We start from the raw sequence: 26,836 nt of genomic DNA on the forward strand, positions 1-26,836 counted from the left end.
TATGGGTCAGGTAGATGGCCTGCTAGGAACTAGGCCTCACAGCAGGAAGTGAGTGGCGGGCCAGTGAGCTTCATCTGTATCTGCAGCCGCTCCTCAGAGCTGGCATCACCGCCTCAGCTGTGCCTCAGATCATCAGGTATTAGATTCTCACAGGAGCACCGGTCCCTCGTGCCAGAAAGGCTGGGGACCGCTGCTTTCGCCTACACCGGAAAATCCCACACTAGGCCCAGATATCCTGGGTTTCACACAAGGAACACCATGTAAAAAAAGCAATAGTCCTAAACTGCCATTAGTGCTGCAGCCAGCAAGGCTAAGTCTGATCACCTGGGATTCACAGACCTCAGGGCCCCCAGACAAACCTGAAGCTCACATGCCTGCCTCCTATGTTCAGAAATTCCTGCCGCAGCAGCTCAAAGGTTTCTTAACTTTCTAAGAAAACACCCATAAGAAATCTGGAAGGATGGTACAATTTGATAGCTACAAAAACTATTACAATCTCTTCTCAAGTCATCTGGACACTGTGCATAATTACGAAGACCACACAGACTCCAATTTCTCTAGCAGCACGTCCTCCTTACACCTTCTCATCTTAGCCATGATATATTTATGATCTGACACTACAAGTGTGACAGCCAAGACGGCGTTTAGAGCACTCTGAGTCATTCACTATAAACCAGATATGACAGGCCTGTATTTGGGGACAGGAGTCTGTTGCTTCTCAAATGGATTTACTGCACTCAGTGCCCATCTGCGAAAGCAGGGAGCGTTCACGCGAGCCAGCGCCCTCTGAGCTCTTACACATACCACTACCCTGTGGAACGATGTAGGATGCTAGCAGCTGAGCGCCACATTCTTGTGCTCAGTCAGCTTTACCGTGAGCTATACTGAGAGGGACTGCCTTGAGCAGAGATGTCTTTTTCTCCACTGTGGACAGTCGCCAATGAGTGACAGCGCGGAAAGGGCATGCTTTTGGCTGGTGAGAGACCTAGAAAAGGTTGAGCATCTATTAAGCCCCAGATTACACAGATGCTGGGCACTGACCAGCTCTCTTACGGCCAGGTACATGGAGACACGTCCACAAAACATGCCTGCACCCCAGCGCCCCGCTGTTGAAGCTACAGGCCCAGGGACAGAGAGCAGGACAAGCATTCTGTACAACGGCCCCTTCTTCAGATCACAGAAGGTCTAGGTCCAATAAAGCTATAACATGAGCCACATAACATTATTTTAAATTTTCTAGTATCCATGGGGAAGCAAATAAAAAGAAACTGGTGAAATTAATTTTAATCATGTGTTTTATTTCATCAAATATATCCAAAATATTATTTCAACAGGTAATCAAAATAAAAATCACTGAACAATTCTGAATTTTATTTTTTTTGTACTATGCCTTTGAACTCTGGTGTGTATTTTACACACATAACCTATCTCAATTTAGATGAGCCACGTTTCAAGAGCTCAGGAGCCATAGGTGACTGACAGGAGACTACTCCACTGGCCAGCCCAGGTCCAGAGACCAGGTTGGTTACCCGAGTATTTGGAATCCTGGCTCCTTTCAGCAATATTTCGGGTGACGATGAATCACGAAGGGCTGCCGTGGTGGAGAGCTCGTATATGAGCACCCCTGAAAGCTCCTGCCCTGGAAGCGATGCTGATGCTTAGCTGTCTAACAGCACTACGTGGCATCATGCCACCTTCCCAGATTTTCCCCACTGAGGCCTGAGGCAGACAGTCTCTCCTTGTTCTCTTCCCGTACTGGTATTAAGAGGGTAGACAATAGAAGTTGATGGAACCAACAGGTCCTGAACTCTATCAGTACCTGGGATTACATTCTGATCTGAAATATAACCCACCCAGTAGAGATGGGATTGTGTCACCTGAACTGGTTTTGAGCTGCTGATTTCTTAGCCAGAGCCCAAAAAGACCACTGAAAAGAAATTAGCTACAATGTCCAATTTTAAGCTGAAATAAGGACACTTTATAATATGACAGGTACTACAATACAACATAAATAATGAAGTTATGAGGGGTATGTGTATGGGTGGGGCGGGAGTTACATTATTGTTTGAAAATTCTAGAACAAAATCTGAACTTAAATGGGCTGTGCCTTCAGGAGCAGTGAAATGGTACTGGTCCATTGAAGTGACAAAGGTCAAAGGTAGGGGTGAGGTTGAGATGAAGATGAAGATCCTCGTGTTTGTTTATTGGTTTGTTTGTTGGTTGGTTGGTTGACTTCACAGATTACAAGGACCTTGTCAGTTTACAATCCCTTATTTTTTAAGCCTATAGAACCTGGTCTTCCTAGATGGTTTCCCATCCAAGTACTAATCAGGCCTGACCCTGCTTAGCTTGTGAGATCAGACAGGATCCGGCTTGTTCAGGGTAGCATGGCCGTAGACAGATCCTTGTGTTTAAAAGGATAAAATATATCAAAAGAAAACCAAAGTCCAAAAGTTTATCAGCAACAAAGTTTCAAGGGTTTATTTTATTTTGTGAAGCAACAAGTAGAAAATTTAACACATGTTAAAAGTTTTATTGCTACAGTCATGTAACCTCTCTAAAGGACCAGTTTTAATATTGAGGCCTGTTGGCCATCCCATGAAAGGCCAACAGAGGTTCACCTGGGCCACTGTGTTTGTTAGAAACCCTCCCTAATGGTATCATGTCATGCAGTGACTTAAAAATGCCTGAGATAGCTATCTGTCATCATGAGTAGTTCTCTGCCTTCAGATTTTTGGTCATTTTATTATGTATGAACAAATGCATTAGAAGAAAAGGAGAAAATAATTTCTACCTGTTAGTAACTATGGTTTAAAAAAAAAATAGAAAAATAATAAGGTCATGGCAGAGGTGTTTTTAAATTGGCATTATGTAAGTATTTTCAGATACCTATCCACTCCATTCACGTCCCAAATGGTCACGCTAAAAAGTGACAGAATCTAAATATTCTATTGAACAAGAAATTTTCAACAAAATATTGTTGAAAATATTTCAACAAAATATTGAGCTATGTTCTAAAATACTGCCTGAGATATGCGGCCATGGACTGAGACATAGAAATCTTTACAAACTGATGTTTTATTTTAATGGGATGTGTCTTATTTTAAAGTCTTTATAATTCTCAGTACAAGCTAGGACTGATAAAATTATCCTTGACTTAAAAGCCTACGATGTCTTTTTAACTAGCACTTAAAAGCAAGGGAGCATGTTTTGGGGGGCAATAGGGGAGGAGGAATCACATTGAAGCCTAATAAATCTCCACAGCTCAAAAAATGGGCCACATAACAGTTTTTCCACCATAATGGCAAAGGTTTCACATTCTTAGTATTCTTGTCCTCAGTAAAGACCAAATTTATCAAATGAGATGATCCAAGAGGACCCTGACAAATCAGTTATTTCAATAATGTAGTATTTTCCTAAGGAACAAAGCAACATTGGTTAATACTCTTAAGAATCATGCTACATTTCTGGGAAAATTTAAAAAGTGCAAAGTAGATTTTTTTATTTAAAACAAATAATTCTGAATTCTTCTGGCTGAAAAGGGCCATCTTTTCCATCTACTTTTAAATCCTTCGATTTCAACCTTCTTTCAACTGTATGGTCAATTCACCTAGGACAAAGAAGGCAAGGATATACAATAGGGTAAAGACAGTCTCTTCCACAGGAGGCGTTGGGAAAAATGGATAGATACATGCAAAAAATGAAACTGGATCAACTTCTCATATCGTATACAAAAATAAACTCTAAATGGATTCAAGATTTAAATGTAAGACCTGAAACCATAAAATTCCTCAGAGAAACACAGGCAGTAAACTCTTTGACATCAGTCTTAGCAGTATCTTTTAGGATATATCGCCTCGGGCAAGGGCAACAAAAGAAAACAAATGGGACTACATCGAACTAAAAAGTTTTTGCACAGCCAAGGAAACCATTGGCAAGAGGAAAAGACTACCTACTGAATGGGAGAAGATATTGGCAAAAGATACATTCGATAGGGGGTTAATATGCAAAATATATTTTAAAAAAACTCATAACACCAAAAATTCAAACAATCTAATTAAAAAATACGCAGAGGACCCGAATAGACCTTTCTCCAAAGAGGGCATATAAATGGCCAACAGGCATATGAAAAAATGCTCAACATCATTAACCATCAGGAAAATGCAAACTAAAGCCACAATGAGGTATCACCTTACACCTGTCAGATGACCATCATCATCAAAAAAAAAAAAAATCAACAAATAAGGAGTGCTGGTGAGCCTGTGGAGAAAAGAGAACACCAATAATAAACTGTTGGTGGATTGTAAATTGGTGCAGACACTATGGTAAACGGTATGGAGGTTCCTCAGAAAAATTCAAATCAGAGCTGCCATATGACCCAGCAATTCCATTTCTGGGTATGTATCCGAAGAAAACAAAAACACTGATCCAAAAAGATGTATGCACTTCTATCTTCATTGCAGCATTATTTATAATAGCCAAGATAAGCAACTTAGATGTCCATCAAGAGATGAATGGATAAAGAAGAGGTGGTACATACATAAAATGGAATATGTGGACTCTGAAAACAAAACAAAACAAACAAAAACAGATCCATAGATAACAGAACAAGCTGATGGCTGTTGATGGTGGGGGGATACATGAAATAAATAAGAATCACCACTAAGTTCAAATCTATTTTGAAGAGAGTTAGAGGAAGTGGAAAGAAATACTGACATTTTGAACTCTAAAAATGGAGATGTTTAGATGACTTCTGTCCTCATGGAAAAAGCAAATAGATAAATAAATAAATCCATCCTTGGATCAAAATAGGAAACAGAGAAGCAGGGCAGGGGTGACCGCCCTGTTAGGTAGGAGGGCCTGGCTCAGAGGTCCGACTGGGGTCTGAGGGCACTCCCACACTCACCTCACGGGGGCACAGTCTTCCCCCTGCTGTAACGATTTAAGGTCCCTTCCATTCTGTGATTTGATTTACGACAGATACCTTTTGATAACTACCTCACCTCTTCTACTAATCATATACTAGGACATATAATTGATAATTCCCAGCCTCTGAAGAAAAGTGCCTAAAACAGTAATGTCTTGAGTTCTCCTGGCCGGTTTGTGTCAAAGTCAAAACGGTGAAATTGCGTTTGAGGAAAATCACTGTCACTGTCACTGTCACTGGGGCCCTGTCTTGTGAACTTTATGAATCAAAGAAGGCTCTGAAGACACGCTAAGGTGAGAGGATGGAGAGAGCCCAGGGGCCTGCAGGATGCTGTTGCCAAAATCATCTCACCTGGGATTTCAAAATCAGAACTTAGAGGACTTTAAGAAACAGTTAATGAGTGAGTAAACTTTTTAGGGGTGAGGTAGTAAGATAGTACAAACTATTAATTTTGCCTACTAAAGTTTCATAAATGGTGTGGTGTGGTAGTGAAAACAGATAAAAATGGGAGGCAAAGAATTTTGAAAGGTGGAAAAGTGAAACACAGCATCATGGGGCAGGTAGTTTCTTTAACCAACCTGGTATATCTCTTCTTCTTAAGTAATAAGGAGCAATGGGGGTTATCTGGGTGAACACTGTTATTTTAGGAGATGCAATGGTTACGATCTCCTACAAGGTTTATCAAGGTGCCTGCAACAAAGCTATATTGATTCCCTCTTTGCAGTAAAGGGCCCAAAAAGTTGTTTATATGGATAATTTCATATAGTTCTCTACACAGATAATTTTTATAAAGACGCTACAAGATTTAAAATAAACTACAAGATCGAGAACACACAAGATCTTGTTTTTTTTTTTTTTTTTTTTTAAGGAAAGCTTCTAGATAATTCTTTGTAAAATGAAGACTTGGTACAATAATTCACAGGGTCAACCTGATCTTTCTTGAATATGCATATTTTCATTTTTCACCAACTTGGTATTTTTTAATGCCCCAAGGACACCAAATTAACACTGAACACCTGCCCACTCTCCTGACTCCTCACCTGGGCACCAGAAGTCCTGGTCCACATTCCTCTTCTCCCTTCCTGCTGCCAGATGCCCGTTTCCTTCCTGTGGGAGGGCGCCCTTGGAGGTGGAGAGCCCATTTCCCGCCTTCCGGGACAGGTTCCAGGTGGGCAGAGACACCAGGTTCCCTGGCGGCAGCCCAGGGCCCCTCTCGGCCTTCGCCTCCTCTGCCTCCTCCATGGAGTCAGCGCTCTGGGAGCTCAGGAGCCTCATCCGAGACACGGAGCTCACCTCTTTCATCCTCATCAAGCGGTCAGGGTCAGCTCTCTGGGGCGGGGACGCCAGTTTCTCTTGTAAACTTTCGATCACTTTGGAAGTGTTTCTCGGCCTCTTTTCTGAGCCTGCCACACTCGGAGTCCTTTCTATGAAGTGGAACAAAGTGGACCTGAAGGGTGGTTTTGTCCCCACGCCCTTGTGAATGATGGATGTGGACTCCTGGGTGCTGGGCTGAGGCTCGGGGTCGGGGGCCTTGCCGGGGATGGCCGCGTCCACACTGGCGCCCTCAGAAGCCCAGGGAGCCCGTCGGGCACTGTCCCTTTCCCCTACAAAGAGAGGGCTTTCTGTCCAGCCACACTTTCTCCTGCCATAAAAAGCGTCAGCGGACACTGTTGGGTCATCCGGCTGTGATGGGCTGGATGTCGGCCCCTCCCTGGGGGACGCTGGCCTTGGGGCACTGCCATCGGGCTCAGTCGGCTGGCTCTGTCCTGTTCTCCTGGTGCCTGGCAGCAGGGACTCCACGGCCACCTCGATGCCCAGGATCCTCACAGCCCGAGCTTGGAGGGACTCATTTGGGGGGATTTCTAGTGCACTTGCTTTACCTGAAGACTCATAAAACTTACTGGCACCCTGCTCCTGTGCCAAGGTCAGCCCCACAGACCTCAAGTCAGGTGCTGAGAGGCCTCGGGGTTTGCTGGCAAGAGAGAGGGGGACCATGGTGGCCCCCACCTCCTCCGTCTTCGGGGGGGTTGCTTTACTCAGCTCCACAGAACTTGAAACACTGGGGATTTCCTGCCTTTCCTGGGGCTCCCTTAGTTTAGCTAGACCAGATGGGGGTACTGGTTTTGTGTCACTTGGCCAAGAAGTCATCATTCTTTTCACGGGACCTGGGCTGACTGCTAGCTCCTTCATTCTTTTCTCAATCTCCTGGTTTCTCTTCTCTGTAATCAGGCGTCCATGGGCTGACAGCAATGCTTCGCCTCTGCTGTCTGTTGCCGGCGAGGGGCCCGGGGACTGAGGTCGGGCCTCCAGGAGGAGGGCTGCGGGCTTCTGCTCCTCACTCCAGCTCTCGGACTTACTCTTGACTCTCCCGCACCACGCGGGCTCCTCCGGCACCAGCCTCCTTGGCTGTCCCGCCTCTCTCCTCTCCTGGCTGTCTTCACTGAAACCCAAGTTCTTGGGCGTGGAGTCAGAGTGCCATTCCGACTGCCATTCTGTCTCACTGTCCTCACTGCCGCTGCCGCTCTGACTGCTCTCTTCTTCTTCCTGAAGCTCTTTGTTAAAACTTTCTAGCTGACTTATCAGATCCCAGGGGCGACGGCTAACTGGTTTTAAAAGAAACTGACCAAATGGCTGCTGACTGTTGCACGGGCCCGTGGTCGCCCCCTTCACCACTTCACCCCCGGTCATGGGGCTGGCTCCATGTCCGCGGCCGTCCACGCGGGACTGGCCCCGGCCCGCTTTCGGCACAGGGGCCTGGTTTATTATAGACGAGCTAGTCCTTGAAAAAGCACTGTGGCTGGAAGGGTGCAGGGACAACTGACCTTTTAGATGATGAGCATCTGGCCTCTGGTTTTGGTCACTAGAAGCTAACACCAGGTGCTTCTGGGCTTTGGAGGCAGAAGGGTCTAGAAATTTTGGAGTCAGCAGTGCATTAGGTGACTCTCCCGACTTCTCACCAGGGAGGGGCTGTAGGCTTTTGGATTCCTCAGTGAAAGTAGTTTGTGTTTGCTGATCTCTGCACTGGTGCCCTGGCCACGAGCCAGAATACTTGAGTTCTCTGTGTTTCGTAGGGTGAATGAAGCTGAGGTCATCTGTTTGTTTGTCTTCTGGTCCCCCCAGATCTTGTTTTTGGAACTCTGTTCTCCCAGCCATGCTTCCTGTGAGAGCCTGCAGCTCCAGGTCAGTGGAAGACATGCTCAGCAAGCTTTGTTCCTGCAGAACTGTGGTCTTATCGAGCCCGTACTTTTCATCAGCACTCTGTTTTAAGTCATTGTTGTTGGTATCTATATCTGGCAGATGTGATTCTGATTTAACTGGGATGGAAACCAAACAAAATATGGTCTCGTTGATTTTTTTCTTTGAACTTTTCTTGGTCTGAATCCCAGTTTCAAACTTTTTGAGCTTGGTTCGGGTTCCACAGGTACTCTCGCCCTGTGGGTCTGGAGAGGAGACTTGGCTTTCTGCTTGTCCATGCTGGCCGCCTCTCACGTCAGGCCACTGTCCTCTCACGACACAGTGGTCTCCTTGGTCAGGAAAGCCACCATTTTCTCCGTCCCTGGGGAGCTGGCCCCACAGCCAGTGGGGGCTGGGATGGCCGAAAGCAGGGCCTCTTTCACTCCCTGAGGGGGCCATCATGCTCTCTGGGTTCAGAACGGCGCCATCACGGTACATGCGGCCATGAGCTGGCTCTGGGGCAGAGACCGGACCAGAGTGGTACAATTTTTTGTCCACCTTTGTTTCTTCAAAGAAACCCTGGGGTGGGACCAGTTTAATGTGTCGTATCCGTGGGTCGTCAAAGGGGATGTATAGAACAGAGCCGTCGTAGGCAGTGGTGAGATGGGGCTGTTGCGGGACCCTTTGGGGAGAGCGTGGGCTCGCATCGTACTCACTCCCGCCCCCGAGGGAGCCAGGAGGAAGCTGACAGCTGGCAGCGACCTCCTCCATCGGATGACGATAATCATCACACACAGGCCTGGGTGCCACGTCCTCCAAGTAGGGGTTTGTGATGTGCTGGGATGGTGACCTGTACGATGGCGGAGGCACGTACACTGGAGGCTCCAAACCAGAGTCGGGCAGGCAGAGCTCCTGCCTGGGGTCGGCAGTTCTGGTCAGGTAGGAAATACTCAGGTCTGGCTGCTGGCTGTCCACATAGTCGCTGTTTTCCACTCCCCCCCTGGGATGTGGGCGGGCATCATAGGATGGAGGCTTGAGGGGTCTCCCAAACTTCGGCCGAGATGAAGGGACACAGGAGCCACCCTTCTCAGGGTTCCTGATGGATTCCAAATTTGGTGCACCATTTGGAGGGTAAAATTGTGTTTTAGGGGCACCTGGTAAATGCCCATCACTTAACGGAATGTCCATGCAACTCAGGCTCTCAGGAGAGAGAACTCTAGGCAATGACCGGGATTTGCCTTTGCTTTGGGAATTCAACGCATGTTCTCCTCGTATGAATGGGTACAGATCTTGAAACAGCTTCTCCCCACCGCCATCAGACATCTGCCTCCCTAATTTCCTTTGCTGGTTCCAGCTTTCCAGGCTTACATTCTGCCACTTGGCAGGACCCGCCATTCTTAGCTCTTCTTCCCAAACTGCTTTCTTCATCACATTCTCTGTCCTTCCTCCAACTTCCCATGGACCCTCCCTCGCATGGACGGGCAGACTATGGGCTTGGGCCATTCCTCTGACCTCCAGGTCTTCTCGGTCCCTTGGACTTGGCAAGCCACTGACCTCCGGTCCTCGTCTCCAATAGGTGTAGCTGTGATTGCTCTGAGGCTGAGAGGGCCACGCTAGCATGGGTTGATGATAAAACCTATAAAACAAAGAGGCACGGAAGTTACACCAAGAAAGGAAGCACACAGAAAAAAACATGTAGTTCCCTGCTTCTGTGACTGGTGTTCCACCTCAGACATAGGGCAGTACTTTCAAAAAACAGATTCCCAACCAGAGTACTTGTTGACTCTAAAGAAAACATGTCCCACTAATTATGGTTGGAAGGCAGCCATGTGTCTTGCCATCCAAGGACTCAGGAATGGCAGCAACAGGCTGCCCACAGGAACATCAGGACATTGGTTATACTTGAATGATGAGGGAATAAGGGCAAACCCAAGAGCAAGTGTGGCCTTGGGACACCGCGAGTCCATTCTCAGCTCAGTCCATACGGTGGAGCTCCAGGGGAGCGAGTCTGGGAAGCTGCTTTTCACAGCCCCGCCCACAGCAGTGGTCCTTAAACTGTAGCATGAGCAGGAATCACGAGAGGGTTGCCAGGGCACAGAATGCCAGGTCCCACCCTCAGTTTCTGATTCAGCAGGCCTGGGTGGGGCGCTATAATGTGCATTTTTTATTATGTATGTTTCAGGGGTGTACAGCATTATCATTCAAAATCTGAATATACTACAAAGTGGACACCCCTAAAAGTCTAATTACTATCCGTCACCATACAATTGATCCCCTTCCCTCCTTTGACCCTTCCCCAACTCTTCCCCTTTGGTAACCACCAATCTATTCCCAGTATCTACGAGTTTGTTTTGGTTTTGTTTGTAGTTTAAATAGTGGAACACTACTCAGCCATAAAAAAGAATGAAATCTTGCCATTTGTAGCAACATGGATAAACCATGAAGGTATAACGCTGAGTGAAATAAGTTAGGCAGAGAAAGACCAATACCGAACAATTTCACTGATATGCAGAACAAACATACTGTGCATTTCTAATAGGTCCCCAGGTGATGCCGAGGTTGCCTGTCCCAGTGCCTCACTCTGAGGACTATCACTGCTGCTGGTTGTCAACCATGACTGCACATTAGGATCCGGAGGGACTTCACGGCTCCTGATGCCCAGGCAGTCCCCTAGCTCCATCATGTTAGAATCACGGTGGCAGGAGGCACCAAGCGTCAGAGTTTTTCCAGGTCCCTAGGAATTCCCAGTGTATGGCTGAGACAGAAGCACAGCCTAGCAGAGCTCCCGCACTTCCCTGACAGTAAGAATCACCAGTGGGTCGTCGAAGACACACATTACCAAGTCTGCCCTGCTGGAAGTCAGTTTCAGTAGGTCTAGGTTAGGGTCCAGGCAGCTGTATTTCTAACAAGCACTCCCAGGGAGCCTTACCTTCAGACAAGGTGGGAAATATTTCCAGGGCTGAGTCTGCGATTCACCAGAGGAAGAGAGGGCTCTGTTCATGGGCAGAACTCTCTGCCAGGCTGGACAGCATAGTATAAATGCCACCTGATTCCAGGTGGCTGTTCATCACATGGCTGCACCTTAGCAGTCTTTAAAAACTACCAAGGCCCGGGGCCCACCTCCAAATATTTGGACTTAATCCATCTAGTGAGAAGACTAACACCAGTGGATTTCAAAATCTCCTCAAATGAGTTTAGCATGCATCCAGAGTTTAGAATCACTGTTCTAATGCAGCTGAAGATAGACTCTAATCAACACTTACACTGTGCAGAAATGTTAAGTGACTGCCTACAAATGACCAGGGATTAGGACTTTAACACGGAAAAACCATTAAGTGGAAGGAGGCTTGGGGCACTCGGCTATTTTGATTAACCATGGGCCAAGTAGAAGTTGTTTCAACTCTAAAACTGTTGTTTGCTTTTTAAATTATAAAAATAATATGTATTCACTGTTGAAAATTTAGACAAATATAGAAAAGTATGAAAACTAAAAATCACTTGTAATTTTTCTACCCAAAGATAGATATTTTGACAGATATCTTCTAGTCTGTGTGTGTGCGAGGATGTGGATTTTCAAATAGCCTCAGTATTCTGCTTGGGGTCTGGCTTCACATGAACATTTCCTGATACTTGTAGTACAAACAGCTGACATTTACATAGCAGTCACCATGTGTTAGTCCATACAAGTGCCTTCTACACAGGAGCTTACGTACGAAATCCTGTTATTCCCATTTTATAAAGGAGGAAATTGAGGCACAGAAGTTAAGTAACTGGCTGAACACTAACATTTACTGGGCACTTATGCTGTATCAGGCATTGTGCAAATTCTGCTGATTGGATTCTTTCATTAACTTTACAATTATCATTATTTATCCCTTTTACAGATAAGGAAACTGAGGCACACAGATAGGTTAAATAACTCTCTCAGGTCACTCAGCTGGTAAGTAGTGGTGGGAAAAGAATTCAAACTCAAGAATTGTGACCGAAATGATGATTTAGTTAGCCACTCTGTTTAACTTCTCCCAAAGCAAAGAAAAATTCTTCCAGTGCATAATTTTAATAGGATATCTGGATGAATAGGATTCTATCATATGTACATGACTTATTTAAGCCCTGAACCACTGCTGGACATGTATGTAGACTGCATTCTGAAGCACTTTGAGAGACACTGTTGTTCACAAACACCAAGCATGTCTCAGATTAGTTCAAATAAACTACTAGAGAAGGAATCAGTACATTGAGGGCATTATGTTATCTGTGTTGTCCAACCTGACCTTAGATCAGCCATTCCGATTCATATGCCCTGGTGTAGTATGGAGGAGAGCTGGACTTGCTAAACCTTTCCCATCTCTGGTTATTATGATCATTTTTTTTTCTTATTATCTAAGTGAAAATAATGTCTTATTGGTTTTAATTTACATGTCTTTGATCTCTAGTAAGGTCAGTCTTTTTCATGTGCCTCCTTGTCATTTGTGATTTTAAACGATTTCTACAACACAGGCCATGTGTCAGCGGACACAGGGCAGGGTGAAGACGGCAGGGAACGGCCACTGGTTCTGTGCGACCACGCACGGAAAGGCCTGGAAGGGGAGCAGCTGCAGGGACTGCGCTGGAGGAGGACCATTCGATGCTGCTCCACCGGAGCCTAGATGTTAAATAAACGGCAAGAGTCTGTTCTTATTATTACCATTATGATTTTGGAATTACTTCTTTACCTAATAGTAGCTCTTCAAATCCTGCCTTCACCCCTACCCGATGACTTGTTAACCAGCTGCTTAAAGCAAAGCTGAATTATGGGTGAAAAAGTAGAAAATATTTAAAATCAGTTGGAGGTAAACCACTTGCCTGTGAGCAGCCTAAATGCTTCCGCACTTACTGTTCATACATGGTGCAAGCTGTCTTAACATTGGACATGGCTGAAGGTCAGTTTCCTTGTTGCTTCTGTTGTCATCATAATTGGGTGAGCAACATTTCAGTTCTGAATGCTTAACAGAGCACTTCTTGGGTCAGGTTCTATAAGGATTCGTCATTTTGGAACCATTGCTCCCCACCCACCACCCACCCAAGTGATCCAGCCAATCACAGCCCAGAGCTGTGGAGCCACAGCCCATCACTTGGGAAATGCTCTGTGATCCATAGTTGGAGAAACACTGTAGAAGATGAGCCATTTAAAAGTCCTCAACACCTCCTGGCTATAGGATCTTAGACTTTATGCAAAGTCCAAGGGCAAGACTTAAAAACTGCTGCTTAACAAGAAGTTTCAATAGTCATAGACCCAATTAAGAGAGAGTAAAGTAAATCATTCAGAAGGATGTGGCTGGCGCCTGCATCAGATCTACTTTCTTGCCTGTTCTCCAGTGGATGGCGACTGGGCTTTATAAACCACATGACTTTAATAAGCACCATTCTTACTCCTTACAGTCTTACAAAACTTTCCTGGGGTGCCTGACTTTATGGAAGAAACCGCACTGTGCGGCTTCTCATTTTCTCAGTGGATATTCTGGTTTCTCAGTAAACATGTTGGTTGCGCTTAAATGCCGAGGTGTCACTTGTCTATGTAAGTGCCATGAGCAAAATTAGAAGACAAAGAAGGAATGACATAAAAAGTATAAGAATATAAACAGATTGCAACTACCTATACAAGTAATATGGTCAATTTTCTTCCCTGTCCAAAAAGTTGACATTATCCCCTTAACTTTACCAAAATTGCTATATATAACTAATCAAAATAGCTAAGCATTCTGGATTAAACTTTTTTTCCTATTTGCACAATGCATCAAAATCTCAATTTAAGGAAAAAACAAGTCATCTGGGAAATTTTAAATATTATTTTAAATATATTTATTATTTTAAATATATTTAAAAAACAGTCCATATGACATAAAAACTATAAAGCATTTATTTAACAAACATCTATTTTATACCTAGTATGAGCCTGGTTCTGACAGGTACAGGTGTACCCCACATGGTGATAGTTCTGCTAAACTTCTCCTTCAGACAAGTTATCAAGTGTGGATATTTACTGGCTTTGATGTATGATACCCTTGACCAGCTAAAATGTGTACTACCTCAGATGGCTTCAAAACCAAGAATATATTTTCCACCTTTGAGAAAATAAGATGAAATCAATTTTTTCTTTTTCAAAAAATGGGACTACAATTTACATTTTAAAAAAAGTTAACAATGTGACGTTTTACAAAAACATGCCGAACGCATTAATACAGGGAGGGGGAAAAGATAAGGAAAGCAAAGTGGAACGCAATAGCCCAAATAAATAGTGGTGACAAGTTCAATGAGACAAGCAGGGTCTTTGTACACAATTCCTGGGAGAACAGGACAGAAACAACACAGAAGTTACACTTGCTAACAGTTCCATGTCTTATCACAGAAGAGAGATACGATGCTAACAAAATAACTGATAAAAACTGTTTGGAAAATATTTGAAATATGTAAATGTGAAAAACAACATGTCTAAAGGAAGATAAGCAAACCTAGTCACTGAATATATAAAAACTAATGATGAAAAAAATTAGGAAACACTTCTGTTAATTCGCATGACTCATTTTCGACCACAATACTGCTCTTTTAAAAAGTAAAAGCCTACTTAGAACGGCAGTATTTGAATGACTTTTAACCATGGTTTCACATGCTCCAGGATTATTGTCTCAGTAGACTCCAAGGTTCTTAGTTACTAAACCAACTTGCTATCAACTGAGCACATTACAGCCTAGCTCTGTGCCCGAAACCCAGTGGGCATGGGATAGATGCCCTCCTTCCTCTATGAACAAAATCCTGAACATGGTCCCTATGGGCAGCCCCCAAAGTCTAGAGCCAGCTATGTTTCCCTGTGAGGCTGGAGTGGAGGGTGGGAAGCCCCAACAAAGTGGTCCCTGGCCCACTGACTTCCTCTGGTTGCAGGTCTGCTAGCCTAGGCCTTCTGACCCTGGTGTAGCGTCACATTCTGGACTGGGAACGGCTGCAGCACTTTGCTGTAGCTATTCCTTCAGAAGCTGGTTCCTCTGCCAAATAGGTCAGTTTTACCCAGGTGAATAATCTGAGCACAAAGGTAGCACGTGTCACTTAAAGAACCTCACACTTCTCGAAGGGGAATCTCTCTTCCTTTAGACGGGCAGAGGCATTGACGCATCTCTTGAGTGACTCGTATTCATCATTAACATGTTTCTGTGATGGGACCAGCCATCTATTGCTATAAAATTTGCTCTTAATGCCCTTTGTCCTGGAAGCCTATAATTTTACCTTTCAGCACGTCTTGGTATAGTCAATACACTACACTGTATAAGTAACCCTCTGACATAGGGTAACAATTAGGCTAATTTTGGAAAGGGGAAATATGAGGTCAAGAGAAAATTAAGTCTAAGGTATAGAGGTTAGCATAAAGTAAAGATCAGTCAGAAAAGATAAAGCTGTTGGAAATATAATGGATAAATACCATTTTTTAGCCAAGTTCAATCTGAACAATAATTGTAAGTTGCATTGACATAGTTGCAACTAGAAAACACATAAATGCATGGTCAAATCGCTAATGTACTATCATGCCTGCTTTTTACAATGTCACAATAAATTAGTATAAATGATAAATAATATAGATTCAGTTGAAATAAAGCACCAAGTAGAGTATTTCATGGGTAACTTGTTATTTTTTTTAAAAAAATACACACACTTTATAATGGGTCTGGAAGAGGAAGCATGATAATATATTGGCTATATAAATGATGCTAAATTTAGACGTATGAACAAGGGAAGATGGCAAAACAATTCAAAATACTAAGGGTATAGGTATGCACAGTGGTAACTAAGTAGATTCACCTGGAAGACCACCTGCTGACAAACCAGATGGAAGCCCCTGGGTCATGGGTCATGGCTCATGGGTCATGGATCACCGGTCACCTGAGCTTTGGTCTGGGTTCCACAAAGATGAATTCAGAATGGAAAAGGTCACTTTGGAAGCCATCCCTGCTGCCATGCCAACTTGCTCTGACACAGGAAGATAATATTTTAAAAACTTCTATGACTAGAAATGATCACAAATTGCTCTTAATGGGGTTGCCGGCCATTTTCTGGATCATCTTTGCAATGGGACTTCAACAGACTTTATTTCTGCAGGTCTAGTAAGGACCTTTATACATTCTGGGTAAGTCAGAGACCCCACCCAAGATGGCCTGCCTCTGGGAATGGTGCTCACTTTTTACAAGTCGGTAAGTGCATAGCGGGTACTGATGTGAAAGACTGAGCCATCTTAGAAAATGCGGTGAAAATTCTAGTAGTATAGCTTTTGGATGTATGTAAGAAAATCAAGAGACTAGGAAAACCATTCAATAAAGTGTATCCTGAGGTGCAGTCTACATGTGGACCACTGACAAACGCACACATAGAGAAGGAAAAGGTGAGCAAAGTAGGAAGGAGTGAAGGAACAAAACCAAAGAAGGGTGTGGCGTCTCCATGGAAGAAGAAGAATGTGGAGGACAGGTGGGTGGGGACTGGTGGCAGGCCACCTGGGGCAGGGCGACCATGGCTGTGTGCACTGTTACCCTCAATGCAGAGAGCTGGGACCTCACAGTGAATGTCATCTTCACTGTGACTGAACTTCTGCTGAGAAAAGACAGCCTGTTTCACAAACTCCCATCTCTGACGCCCATCAGTTAGTTAAATTAGACCACCTGCCTTCCTGTAAAATGGCAAGGATACACTGACTTCTCTGAATTTAAAGGCAAGAAGACACTGGGGAGTCCTCTTTATTCCAGCAGCAGCCTCCTTCCAGAAGAACGTGTGTCTACACGCCTACCCACACAAGAATCTCCATGACGGATTACATGCTCCCTCTATATAAAACACCTTCTTTGTACCATCACCATGTAGGAGCCTCCTCAAGCCTACAGAGAGACCGACCTGCGGGGAAGTTCGTGTCAGAAGGGCAGGAAGCCGTGGTGATGACCTGGGCTTGCAGTTCACCGAGGGCAAAGCCCAGGGAAGTGGGGGTGGGGGGGCAGAGGCCAGCCCTCCCTCCCGCCAAGATGTGGGCCTCACCCTACGAGTGCCTGGCTGCGACACTTGCATTCCCCACAGGTCGCTAATCACTTCTGATGAATCTCCTAGCTCTGGGGAGAAAAGGTCTGATGGGATAATAGTGGAGTGAGCAGACTGTCCCTGAGTCAGGCCTGGAAAAGCCCAGCAAACCTGCAGCCAATCTCCAAAGAGGCTGCTCCCGGGCAACGGAGCAGTCAAGGCTTGTGGCACCTGAACAGGCTAACGAGACCATGGGTGGCTTCAGGCCCCTCACTGCAGCAACAGGGAGCAGTGCAGGCAGTGCTGCTGCGAGTGTGGGCACCAGTCGGTGGCGTGGGTCGAATGCCAACACCGCGACTTTCTGTTACTTTGCCTCTCTTTGCCTCTGATTCTTCATTTATATTGAAGGGAATGGCAACGATTCCTTTCTTTTTAAGTTTCTTGGGAGAGATTAATCAGATAATACATTTAAGCTGTTTAGCAGAGTGTCTAACACATAATAAACCCTTGTTTTAAACTATTATTACTATTATTAGCCCTATTAAAATAAATTCTCAGTGGAGTATATAATTCTGAAACTCTTCCTCGTATCATCCGAGGAGGGGGGTGAGGGCAGAGGAAAGAACCGTTTGTCTCAACACGATTATTTTAGATCTGTATTGTCTCTTTCTAAGTTGTAATCTATAGACTCTCACAATGATAGGAAACGGTGACGCAGCTGACTGTCACAACAAAACTCTGCCCCCCAGTGTTGGCTGGTCTCTGAGGAAGAAGCGACGCCTGTTTCCATAATGACGATATAGAACAAGACCAATATTTAGTTTACGAAAACAAAGCAGGAAGAGTAAGCTGCTATCCATCTTCTGTTAAATAAATCCAACAGGTAAGGCAGATTATTTCAGTATTTTCCTATTTTCTCTTTAATAAGGATATATTATATTTTTACCAAGTCAAACATCTCCGCTCATGTAGTCTATACACTGCCACCATCGACAACGGGAAACAGCAACCCTAGTTTCTCACTTCCCTTCACACTTCTGTCACCACCCCTCACTTATACATCCATTCATTTCTTCAGTGAACAGTTATGGAGCCCTCTCTGCATCTCAAACCCTCTGCTCTTTGGAAGGTAAACTCAGTCTAGGCTCTCTGTACCACATCAGGAACTCAGAGGTCCACAGTTGACCCTTGAACAACATGGGGGTTGAGGTGCTGAGCCCCATACTGTCAAAAATCCGTGTGTAACGTGTGACTCCCTAGTCATCACTGGTATCTATGGGAGATTGTTTCCAAGACCTCTGTGGATACCAAAATCCACGGTACCCAAGTGCCCTGTGTAAAAGCGGGGAGAACAATGCATCCGGTCAGCCTCTGCATCCGTGGGTCCCAATCGCAGATCAGAAACAGCTTTCCATCACGGTTGGCTGACCCTGAAGATTCAAATCTGTGCTGTTCAAGGGTCAGCTATAGTCATCTCTGAAACTAAGTGACCGCAATTGAAGATGACTCGGTCTTTTTTAGACCCACGTTCCATATTCTTACCATCTGGTTTCTCTAATCTGGGTATTTCCTAGCTTGGTAACTAATCCAATTCTCTAGCTAAAGAAGAAACTCAGCACTAACGATCCTCTTGGTGAGGACACAGCCACCAACGCAAATGAAGTTCTGGGCCATGCTGCCGAAATCTTCCCACGCATTCTGGAAGTACTTCCTTATCACTGTTCTTGCCAAAGACTCATGCTCAAAGGGTCCAACCGGCTTCCTGTTGGGGAAGACTGGGGACAGTAAAGCAACACGAGTGTGTACAGGAGAGAGGACCAGGACCCAGGCAGTTCTGGAAGGTTGCACTACCTGTGAACAAGCACAAACCGACTCAGAAGAAGGGTCTACAAAAAGGCCATGGGAAAAACAAGAGGTCTGAATCCTCACGTGTATTCATGAGCACACCAGCTGAAACGATTCTGACTTTTTTTCTGTGAAGAGGTCAAAATAAAAACACCTAACACTTAGGATATGAAGCAAGCAGCTAAAAGACAAATAATGCTTGTGAAAGTATGGTTTTATAAAGAGAAAGAGCTACATAGAAACAGATGTTGAACTTGAAGCATTCCTTTTTTTGGAAAACCATTATAAGCAGGATATGATTTAAGAGAGGCTTAAAAAGCCTCTGAAAATTAACTGTTTACCATATCCAGTAGCACTACCTAGAATGGATGTTTACTGATCAAATATAAACCACCCAGGATGAGGTCCTAGATCCCCGCCACATCAGAGACTCCTAGATTGCCGAGTCTCTAATTAGTTACGACTACTGCTGATGACAAGAGATAATGACAACTTATTCTCATGGTTAACTAACAAAATTTTTTTACCAGAATTCCTGGGGCTAAACAGAGGAGAACCTATTATGGTGTGCCTTGTAGATTCAAAGCTCTGCTATGTTACTTTATTTTACAGTTTCCTCTGATTATAATATTTCAAAGGAAACACATGAAGGAAACCGTGAATGCCTGATAACAGTCTTTTACATAGTTTAATGGTAGCTAAGTATTATTCAATTATGGCTACTTGTATTCTGAGCAGCAGTTTCCTTCATGTATAGATAACAGCTAGCTTTTCTCTTTTGTCTCCTCTTTCCCCCTGAGTGTGTGTGTGTGTGTGTGTGTGTGTGTGTGTGTGTGTGTGTTGGCAAGCAAGCCCTGGAACAGTCAGTATGTGCATAAACAGTTAGTGCAAACTGATGAACTAAAAGAATGCTTCTCATTATAATCTTTGAACACAGATGTAAATAGAAGCTTTCAGAAGCATCCTTTTCCTACTGCCATAGAGAACAAGATGCCACATATAAGATGAACTCAGAAAGTCTCTGCTGCTGGTTAGACGGCAAAATTAGAACATAATAAAAATCTAGCATTAAATTATTTGACGTACAGAATGTTGACTGTGTGCCATTGTACAGACATTCATGGTTTTCCAGCTATGAACCTATAATTGCTGTAACGACTGTGACATGACCTGCGAGGTCTTTTTCCTGTACCATGTGAGGCACTTTTGTGCAAAGCCTGCCGCCAGTTTCAGCATCGCAGTCTGTTAACTGAGACCATTAGGACCGGCTTAGCATCTAGAAGAGTTCTCTGCAGAATCAATGACTCAAGGAGGAAATGCCAAGTCTTTAGGGTCACTAAATGAATGGTCTGTGAAGGTAACACGTTTGAGGTGTGTGGTCGGCACCCCCTCCCGGCCTAGAAATCACCATGGTCTGTAGCCCCTTTACCCACCCTGGGCACAGCTCAGATACCCATGTCTGGTCCTTCTCTCCTCTTGTCTAACTTCCCTTCCCCTATCCAGCCCCTCCTTCTGCCTCCACTGATTGGAGGAGGGGTGACATGCTAACCAAGGCCACAGCATCTGCAGGCTGCCAAAATCTGTCAATTCTCTCTCTCAAGAATCTGAGAGACAAGGGTGGCGGTCATCAGGGGGCTCTGGGGTTAAACCATTAGGTAGAGGCTAAAGAACAAAAGTCACCGTGAGCCCAGGTCCCTAGGAAGAGTGACTGTTTGTGAAGGAAGGGGCTGGTCATAGCAGAGGGCAAGCAGAGTGCAGGAAGAGGCAACAACAATGTGGGACAGAGACCAAAGGGTCCCCCAGGGAACACCCCAATCCAGAGAGACATCGACTGAGGGACAGTCCTGACTTACGGTGTTCACATCCCCACATCGAATGAGCCTGCAGGTCTTCACTTCCTACCTGTGGAGAATCCATGAGACCCCCCACCGTGCCCTCACAACGATCTCTCCCTGCTCACTCAGGGGCGCTATTTTCTGTACCCACAGAATCCACAGAGAAGGGACTAGTCGGCCTGCTAGGAGTTTCTGTTATTACGTCCTCCTTCCCCTCCTCCCTGTTCCTCAAGAGTTAGCTTGAACAGACAAAGCCATCAGCACTGGTACCACAACTGCCTCTCACCGACAGCCAACACCCCTCCTTTTCACAGTGGACCCCCCCCCAATGGCTTCACATGGGTCCTCTCGCTGGCAAATCCTCCACCTCCCACCCCACATTAGCCCAATGATCTGAAACACTCAGGATTTATGCAACTGACTTGCTATATAAGTACTAGGTTTGACTTGATAAATTTATATTTTAAGAAATGTTCGAGTGTTTGATAAATGCGAAATTCTTTATAGGAATTAGCAAAATCTGGGACAAATGAGAAAAGGTGTCTGCCTTCCAGAGCCTGACAATCCTAGGGACCAGGAGAAAGTTCTAGAAAAACACGTGGGAGAGTAATTTCAACTAGAGGATGCTTAAGAAGTCAAACAGGTAGGGTGGGCTTCCTGTGGGCAATGGGGAGGAGAGAGGGCTCTGGTGTTCCTGAGCAGGGCTTTGGGGGTTAGGGGGTACACGGTGGCCCCGTGTGGCCAGCAGCCTGCAATCTGGAGAAGGCATGGGAAAGGCGGGTCAGGCTTGGAGGCGGCGGACTGCATGGCCCACGAAAGAGCTGGCGGTTGAAAACACAGGCAGTGGGGGTCCAGGAACGCCCTGAGTAGGGAATCGCACAGTCAGGGTTCAGAGTTCATTGTCTGTGCTTTAAGTTACAGCCCTGAGGCGGACAGCACACACAGACGGTAGCTTTGGGAAACCACTGCTCCCTAATCATCAGTCTGGATAAATTGCGTAAAACGAGATTTGACTCTTGGTCCTGGCTCCACTGCTTGAGCAGAAGCGCCTTTTAGCAAGTCCAGTTGGTCTTTCGCCCTTCCTCACATTAGAACTGATGTTTTTATCCCATCCTGGGTGTTCGGTATCGCTTGATCTAAAGACAGTGAAAGCTCAAAGCACAGCCTCTTCAGCAAGTTAGGAAACACCCATTCTGAATGTCTGGAAATCTGTATTCCTTTTTACTCCTCTAAGTTTTAGTGGATATAACCAGCTCTTAGGTAAGAAACTCTGTCTGAGCCCTTGTTAATTATCAGAGGGAAAGGGAAAGAAGTCCTGGCCACCCTCGCCAGCCCCAGATGGCAGGCAACACCAGCTTTGGTGACGGAGCCCTTATCAGCGTGCACAGAAGAGGCCTGATGCACATGTGTCTGATTTAAGTACGACAGGATGCATTCCTTATGCAGTACCAGGACAGGAAAGGGACGCAGCTGGGCTCCGAGAGCTGGTACACACCCGTGAGAGCCCCTGGGAGGGTGGAGGACGAGCAAGTGGGAAAGGACAGGACGGCACAGAGCACCCGTAAAAGGCGCTCAGAGGCTTGAGCACCCCTTTCAAACTGGGCCAGGCCTGACGTGGGAAGTTTGGCCAGGCCCGGGGCTTCTCTCCACTGCCTCCAGTGGCTGGTGCCAAGTGGCCAACTGTCTCTGGGCTTTACGTTCTTTGGCTATAAAATAGCAACATGGCCAACATGCCGACAACTCAGCTGTTCCACCGGAATCAAACAAATTGACCCTGTTCGGCTCCTGTGACCTTCCAAATGACTTGGATGACCATCTTCCCCAGTCACTCAATGGGGCCCTGAGGACCAGCTCGTCTGTGGTGTGGGGACTCCAGGGAAGACCTCAAACCCACCGAAGAAACTGCAGGCAAAAGGGTCCTTTTTGATGCTTCCCAGTCACCCTGAGGGTTTGGAGTTGCACAGAGTCGTCCAGGGCCTCACCTCTCTGCCAGACACGGAGGCCAGCCCAGCAGGGTCACTGTGGCACAGGCCAGGCTGCAGGACCACTGCTGCACTCACCAGTGACTCACTGAAGGCTGAGATCTCGCACAGTAACATCCACCCAGATGCAGAATTTATATAAGCCAAAGTATTGTTGGGTTTTGTTTTCCTTTCCCTTTTTCTTTAAAATGTTAAAGCTGTTAACTATTAGCATTCATTGTTTTCTCCCAAAGCACTTTTTTTTTTTTCCAATGAGGGAAAATAATCTTCCTCCTGCCCACCTTTCTGTTCACCTCCTGTTTTCAATTCTCTATTGGCTACTAAAGAAAAAAACATCGTTTCAGTACAACCTAGGAAGTCCTACAGCTGGTCTCTGAGGCTTTGGGCACGGGCATGGATTTTTACAAGCATGCATGCATTTTTTCCTTTTACCCTAAAAGGCAACCTTCACTCCCAAAGCTACTATACACCTCCCAAGTCATCAGCCAGCCTCAGAAGCAGGAAGAGGCCAGGTCTGTTGATACATCTGTCATCTGAAACGGAGTCATCCCCATGCTGCATAAAGCCACTTATCTGAGTGCTTTACTCATGGCAGAAAGAGAAGGCTGGGAGACTGAATCATGCCCCCCACCTGGAGGCAGGGCTGGTGTGCCCTGTGGTCCTCAGACACCTGTCATCGCATAGGGGCTAGAAAGCCCGGAGCAGGCTGCAGAAGAGGTTGGGAGCCACACTACCCACACGACATTCTAAGGGGTTTCTATTGCCTCCCACTCAGGGACCCGACTCTCATCCCCAATCCAGAGCTTTGAGACTGAGACCCCACACAGACCACACAGCATGTCACGCGGACTCCACCGCCACTTTCTGCACCTCGTTAGCAGCAGCCTTCCGTTCCTCAGCAGTTGGTACAATGGTGAGAATAAACTAAATCTATAAGCGTATAGTGATCACCCTGTGTGCCAACATTGCAAGAAGCTCTGCAGTGAACACAAAAGAAGGAGTAACTGAGGTACAGCTTCCGTCCCCTGAAATCCAAGGTGGAAAGTACAGAACTAGAAGCAACAGGAGGCAGGATAAAAGCAAGCACGGGTTGTACAGTCGTTACTAAGCTGTCCTCACTCTCAGCCATCTTGTCCATAAGCGCCTTCTTCCCAATCCATGGTGGGCGTTTCTGGGGAACGTGGCTGATAAGAGACTTTAAGCCCAAGACAGCAGTGGACCCAACTGCGAGTCGTGGGGGGGCAAGGTTAAAGAAAAACAGCTCCAAATCCTCTGCCATTCCACGCTCCCCTCTGAACCAGCCCCATCAGTGGATCCCTCTTGCCCCTCGCCAGAGAAGAGGTTCTGACTTGGCAGCACAAACCTGCTTCTCCCACACTGAGAGTGAAGAGGGGTGATTGCCTTCGCTTTTCCTCAGTAACCAAGGTATTAGATGCTCTGGATGATAAGGACAAAACGGACGAAACCCTTCCTACTCTTTGCCTGAAAGCCGTCAACTGACATGGAAGATCCTTCCGGTGAAAAGGTGTCCTCTAACCATGAATGCTTCGTTCAGCCCCTTCAGACTTAATTCACTCCCCTTTGCGTTTGCTTGTTTGTTTTGCTTAAAGACAGGTCCTTTTCTTGCTGGTTACACACAGTTTGACAACATGCTGGATGCGAGCAGAGCCTTCCTTCCCCAATCGGAGCCAGGTCCCAACACAGCATCGAAGACAAACACAGTTTTATGAAGTGATGACAAAGGTTTCCTCTAGGTCATAACCGCCTGGATGAGAGTTGCAGGCTCCTCTCCCATGCTGGCTCTGTGGCAAGCTGCCGAAAATTCCCTCTTTTTAACCCTCTGTTCCCCCAGCCAACCCGCCCCATCATTGCTGTTGGTCTAAGCGAACACCCACAGACGCGGCTTTATGGGGACCCGGACCCACATCAGGGACAGGGTGCATGCCGGGGAAATGTTGATTGGGAGCCAGTGGAATCACAGGGATATACAGGAAGAAAGGTGTCCTTCTTCCCAAACCAAGGGGAATACAACCTCTTTCAACTCTGTACTAGGCCAACTATTGAAATATATTAATAAAAAAGCCTAATTACTAGAAGTGTGTGCTTGACATAAACTAGCTATCGTGGAGTTTTTAATGATTCTTAGAAGAGGCCGTATCAAGAGATATTATAAAAGGAACAAGGAAACCGAGTACCGAATCGCAGTGCCTGGCGTGACAGAATTCGTTCACTGGCCACCGTTTACCGAAGGCCCCGCACCTCAGTGGGCGCTGGGCGCACGGCAGCGCCCTGTGCCTCGCCCCACCTCTCCCTCCCTAGCCCCGGCCCGTTATGAGGCGTTGAAGGATTTTGCTTACTACACACCCCGAACCCCCAAGTCAGAGGAAACCGGGAGTTCCCGCTGGTGCTTACCCTGCCTCGGACGTCCTGGCCGCAGAGGCGCTCCGGGGCTCCCCGTGGGCTCTCAGCGCACGGCGCTCATTTTCAGAGTGACTCACACGCCCTGGCCCCGGAGACGCCTTGCTGTGTGGTGGGGCGTCGCAGCCATTCAGCAGCCCCGCGCTCGCTCTCGCCCTGGCGGGCTGGCGCCCCTCATGCCGCTCCTCGCGCGCTGCCGGGCGGTCTCGCGAGAGTTTGTACCCGTGAGAAATCAGCAGGTCCTCCACGCTGTACATGCTGCACCGGCCGCATCAAAGCTTGGGCGCTGGGACCGTCGTGGTGGCAGGGCCCACACTGAGGGACAACAGAGTGATGGTGAGGACTCGCCCCTTCTTCCCGCAGCTGCGTCTCACAGGGCCCCCTCCCTTCAGCCCCAACTAGACCCTGGTTCCCAACACGGTGTGGCGCCTGCACAGATAGTGAAGAGGCAGGGATTGTCGTGCCTGAAATTACTCTCCGTCTTATTCAAGCAGAGAGTGAGAGCATGCAGCGGGGGCTCTGCGGGATGTGGTGGTAATTCTGGGGACCCCACCCTCTGATGGCTGCCTCTTGTAGAACAGTCCAGAGCAGTGTTTAAGCAATAAAATGAATGACAGTTTCACCATCCCCTTGTCCCAGTCATCTGAAAACAACGGGCATAAGGAGAGAGGGCAAAATAAATGCAGACTAGGAAGCTGCAATTACTACCTCACGTTTCTAAAAAAAGAAACTACCAGCGTCCAGCTTAGTCTTATACTCCCCCGCTCTCATCTTATAGACAAATCTTTTGCTCTAAAAGGGCAGAGGGAGATCTTTAACCAACACAAAGCCACGATAAACACAAAGCCATGATACATACGCTTTGGCATGATACACTGTAGCAGGAGCAGCTGTACCAGTGAGGCTGACTAGCTGCTGAAAACAGAGCTTAAGTTTTTAGGCTCATAATGAGAAAACATGGCACACGGATCGAGTGTACACGCCCAAACACTACACAATCCCAAACTTCTCCTTCCCATGGGAAACTTTTAAGAATCAAATCTCTCACTAATAAATCGTGGGGAAACGTTTTACATCTCTGGGCCTAGAGTGTCCACATGCAAATCCTGCCATGAGACATTAATTCACCGGCGGCTACTTCCCTGAGTAAACTGTCCTAAGACCACTGCGCCAACAAAAAGGAATAAAATTGGACAGGAACCTACGTGAGAGCACATGTGTGAAAATAGGTGAGGCTGCCATGTTTCCTTTTAAACGAGAGAATCTTCTTTGCTCATCTTCCTATTATAGAGGAAAAGGCAGTTTGGTCAGACGGGTCTGCTCCCCAGAGGCTGTGACACTGGCCTGGGCAAGGAGTACACCAAAGCCAGGTTTCTAAGAGCTCGGCCAGCTCTAGCCTCAACTTCGCTGGTGGACAGAAATAGCGTCGCCGCAGTCCCCTGGAACAATGGCCAGGAAATGCCTGCTGGCCCATGTGCAGGTGGAAGCGGCACGTGCTTCCTGTCAGGGGGATTCTCACTGGGGCCCATCGCACAGTTCTGCTGACTGCGCATGTCCTCACTCCAGCACACGCAGCAGGACAGTCTCGGTTGTCAGCATGGAGGGATATCAAACTTCGGAAGGCTATAATT

General features: G+C 46.3%; 1 protein-coding gene and 1 pseudogene across 4 annotated transcripts in view; both read right to left on the bottom strand.

Moving 5' to 3' along the window:
- The window catches only part of JCAD (junctional cadherin 5 associated), a 79,629-nt gene that overhangs the window by 3,128 nt on the left and 49,665 nt on the right, over positions 1–26,836 (bottom strand). For 3 of the 4 annotated variants that reach the window (XM_016132662.2, XM_016132663.2, XM_016132661.2), the window contains 2 exons: positions 25,200–25,520; positions 5,968–9,737 (listed from right to left, as the gene is read on the bottom strand). In XM_016132662.2, the coding sequence (XP_015988148.2) occupies positions 5,968–9,737; positions 25,200–25,462 (4,033 nt within the window). In that variant the 5' untranslated portion in view covers positions 25,463–25,520. The remainder of the gene's footprint in view (positions 1–5,967; positions 9,738–25,199; positions 25,521–26,836) is intronic. The other variant, XM_036228081.1, reaches the window with a different exon arrangement.
- LOC118609087 lies at positions 2,281–2,399 on the bottom strand (annotated as a pseudogene).

This window comes from Rousettus aegyptiacus, unplaced genomic scaffold, assembly GCF_014176215.1.
Source record: "Rousettus aegyptiacus isolate mRouAeg1 unplaced genomic scaffold, mRouAeg1.p scaffold_m13_p_10, whole genome shotgun sequence".
In the NCBI taxonomy this organism is placed as follows: domain Eukaryota; kingdom Metazoa; phylum Chordata; class Mammalia; order Chiroptera; family Pteropodidae; genus Rousettus; species Rousettus aegyptiacus.